The sequence below is a fragment of the Pteropus vampyrus genome, unplaced genomic scaffold (assembly GCF_000151845.1).
Source record: "Pteropus vampyrus isolate Shadow unplaced genomic scaffold, Pvam_2.0 Scaffold247, whole genome shotgun sequence".
In the NCBI taxonomy this organism is placed as follows: Eukaryota; Metazoa; Chordata; class Mammalia; order Chiroptera; family Pteropodidae; genus Pteropus; species Pteropus vampyrus.
The window spans coordinates 94,600-97,871 of NW_011889028.1; the positions used below are offsets into that span (position 1 = coordinate 94,600).

The following is a 3,272-nucleotide window of genomic DNA, read 5'->3' on the forward strand; positions in this document are numbered from 1 at the left end:
GACCCATTTCTGTTTTTCTGGGGCTCCTCCTTCCCAGAGCAGCGTCTGTCACAGAATGGGCACCTGGAGTGTTGGCTGAATGACTGATTGACAGTCCAGGCCTTTCGCTCTCTTACAGATCGAGTCCAAGGACCTCACGGCCGGCTGCCCCCTAGTATGGCCAATGAAGAGGATGACCCAGTCGTACAGGAGGTAACTGCTGCTCCTACCCTCTGCCCGGGCTGCCCAGGAGGAGCGCCTGTGCCCAGGGCTGCAGGCAGTGGGACTGGGTCCCTTCCATCCTCAGGCCAGCCAGGAACCTGTTGGTGTCCCCTTCGCCTGGAACCCTCTCTCCCCAGGTACCTGCCTGGCTGAGCCCCGATCCCTCAGGTCTCCAATCCAGCTTCCTGGTCAGAGGCTCCCCTGATCACCTGCGTGGTCACATGGCCTCTCCACGTGCGCACACCCTACTCCCCCAGCACTCTGGCCCCTTACCTCGGCCTTGCCTCGCACTTGGCCACAGACGTCGGTCTCTCTCCACTAAGATGCAAGCTTTGCGAAAGCAGTGATTTTATCCCAGTTGCCTCGTCTGCAAAGCCAGGTTCAGTGCTTGGCATGATAGTTGTTCGGTGACACTCTCTGTTGGATGGATGAATGGGTTTGACAACCGCCCTTCCTCAGATTCGGTCATTCAGCAGTTATTCCGTGGATCCACCGGGGCTGTGGCAGCAGTGACGAGGCCGTGTTCCTGCCACTGGGAAGCTGAGGGCTCTGGGGCGGGACTGGCAGGCAGTGGGAGGCAGTTTCCAGTCTCCCAGATCAGGCCCCCTCCCAGGGCCCCTGGGCCTTTGCACCCTTCACCCGTGTGTCCCTGTCCCGTGTTCCATGTCGATGGCCCCTCACTCGTTCTTGAGGCCTGGAGGCTGGAGAGTGTGGTTCAAGTGCAGAGCCAGGAAGCGGGGCAGGTGCACAGGGTGGGGCGGTTAGTGTTTGTTGAGAAGGAAGCGGGCGGGGCCGCCCGGCTCCAAGGGCCTGCTCCGCAGACAGGGCGACAGGCTGATGCGACGGGGCTGGCTAGCTCAGGGCCTGGCCCCCAGGAGCTGTAGGGAGGGCCCCGGCTACCCCCAGACTGCAGACTCAGCCCCCTCGTTTCTGGTCCAGGCTGCTGCTGGCCACTAGCTGCCCCTGAGGGCTGAGGTGCGTGTGCCTGGCGGACAGTCGGGCACTGGGTTATGTCCTCATTACGCCTTCTTCATTGTCCCCAGATCGACGTGTACTTGGCCAAAAGTCTGGCAGAGAAGCTCTACCTGTTTCAGGTAATCACGGGGCCGGAAGGTAAAGGGGGGACGCGGGTGCCGGTGGGTGGTGGCAGCCCCCGCCTCGCGTGGTCTGATAGCACGGTCCTCCTCGCCTTCATGGGTGCGACAAATAGTCCTGCATTTCGCAGGTGGGAAGCCGGGGCGGCCGTGAGGCAGAGCCGTGTGGCGGTTAGAACTCGGGCTCGGGACAGACCGCGGCCCCGAGGCCCAGCTCCACCCCACTTAGCTGCCAGCCCTTGGGGGGGCTCCTTGATCTCTCTGTGCCTCAGTTTCCCCATTTGCAAAACGGTGCTAGTAATAATACCCGCCTTGCAGGGTCCCCGTGGGGACCAGGTGAACCATGTTGGGGTGCCTAGAACGCTGCCGGTACCGAGACGAGGTGCCTGCTGTCATGGGGGCGCGGGCGCTTGGCGCAGCAGCTCGGTCCTGCTCGTGTGAGTCTCCCGGTTGTCGTCCCTGCCCCGCCCCTCCTGGCCGTGCCGCAGCTCATCACCGTGGCTGTCCACAGGCCCCTTTAAGCGCTGTGCACATGTGACGCACCGTCTCACGACAGCCCTGTGAGGCCTTTGTTGCTTTTGTAGCCGCCTATTGAGGTCAAATCTGTGCACTGTTCCGGGGGATGTGGCAGTGGGGTCCAGTCGCTTCCCAGCGCTGTGCCGACAACGCCACCACCTGTTGTGGACGTTTCTGCACACCCCCAACTCCCTGACCCCCCGCTGCGCCCTGGGCAACCGTTTTCCGTCCCTGTGGATGTGCCCGGCCTGGACGTCCCATGTAAACGGAACGCTACCTGTGTGTGCCTATGCGCCCGGCTCCTGGCACTCGGCGTCGCATTTCTGAGGTCGCCGTACACCTGCACCGCAGTCCTTCCCGTGGCGGGCTAGCGCCGCGTGGCCGGGGCACGTGTGCATCACCATCGGGTCATTTCCGCGTGGGGCTCTTAGGAGTGACGCTGCCGGGGACCTTCTCACGCAGCGTGCATGCGGACACGTGTTCTCGTGGCCCATGGGTCACTTGGAAACTTAGCGTTCTGAGGAACCGCAACACCGTTTTGTGCCATTTTGCGTTCCTGACAATAGTTTGTTGTTTTTGTCCCTACATCGCGTATGAGAAAACGAGGAGCAGGGTGGCCATGGCCGTGTGCCAGGTTTGTGCTGGCGTGAGCCTCGTCTGTCCCGCGGGCTCGGCCTTTATAGCCTGTGGGCTGGGGACCTGGCACCTGGGACTCTGCCCCGTCCCTGAGTGGCTGCTGTGTTGTGGGACCATGCTGGCGGCAGTGGCCCTGTGTGTGTTCATGGCGTGCCAGGCCCTGTGCCCTGTGGACACGCATGGACACCCATGCTGGGGGAGGCAAGACGCTTGCCCGATCCACGAGTGACAAGTGGAGCGTAATGGGAACGCAGGCCTGCAAGGTTCTAGAGCCCGCGCTTCTGCCACCACCTCCCCAGCCCGAGCCCTGGGGGCCTGGAGCTGCCCAGCGAGCCTGTCCCAGGCCAGGCCCTTCACAGGCGCGGACCAGCTGGGCTCTAGACTGTCCCTGGACACACGCCCCATGTCCCTGTCCCCGTCCCAGCTCGGGAAGCGGTAGCTTGCTTGCTACTGAAGCAAGCTTTCCAGAAGGGCCGTCCTGAACTGGATGTGGCCCAGTGCGGCCTCCCTGAGGTGGCCCCGGAGCCCAGCCTTCCCTCTGCCACGCCCCAGGCTCACTCGGAGGCTGCCTTGCTCCTTGAGGGGTGCAGACTGTGACTCGTCCCCCCACCAAGGGATGCCCACACAGCGGGGGAGACAGAAAGTGCATGCGCGCGAGCCCCCTCCTCGCCTTCTGTTACGGACAGCCTCACACCGGCAGGCGGCAGGGAGGGAGAGACCAGATGGCGGCGTCCCGCGTGGCCTCGCCCGGCCTCGGCGGTGAGCAGTGCGCTGCCCGTCCTGATTTTCCTCTCTGCATCCTCGCGGTCCAGTCCCAGGTCCTCT

The 3,272-nt window shown here is 63.6% G+C and overlaps 1 protein-coding gene across 1 annotated transcript in view; it reads left to right on the top strand.

Annotated features, from left to right (window-relative positions):
* Window positions 1–79: 79 nt before the first annotated feature.
* Window positions 80–3,272, top strand: part of POLR3E (RNA polymerase III subunit E) — a 26,577-nt gene continuing 23,384 nt past the window's right edge. The window contains exons 1-2 of the mRNA XM_011374442.2: window positions 80–192; window positions 1,245–1,295. Of these exons, the coding sequence (XP_011372744.1) occupies window positions 157–192; window positions 1,245–1,295 (87 nt within the window). The 5' untranslated portion in view covers window positions 80–156. The remainder of the gene's footprint in view (window positions 193–1,244; window positions 1,296–3,272) is intronic.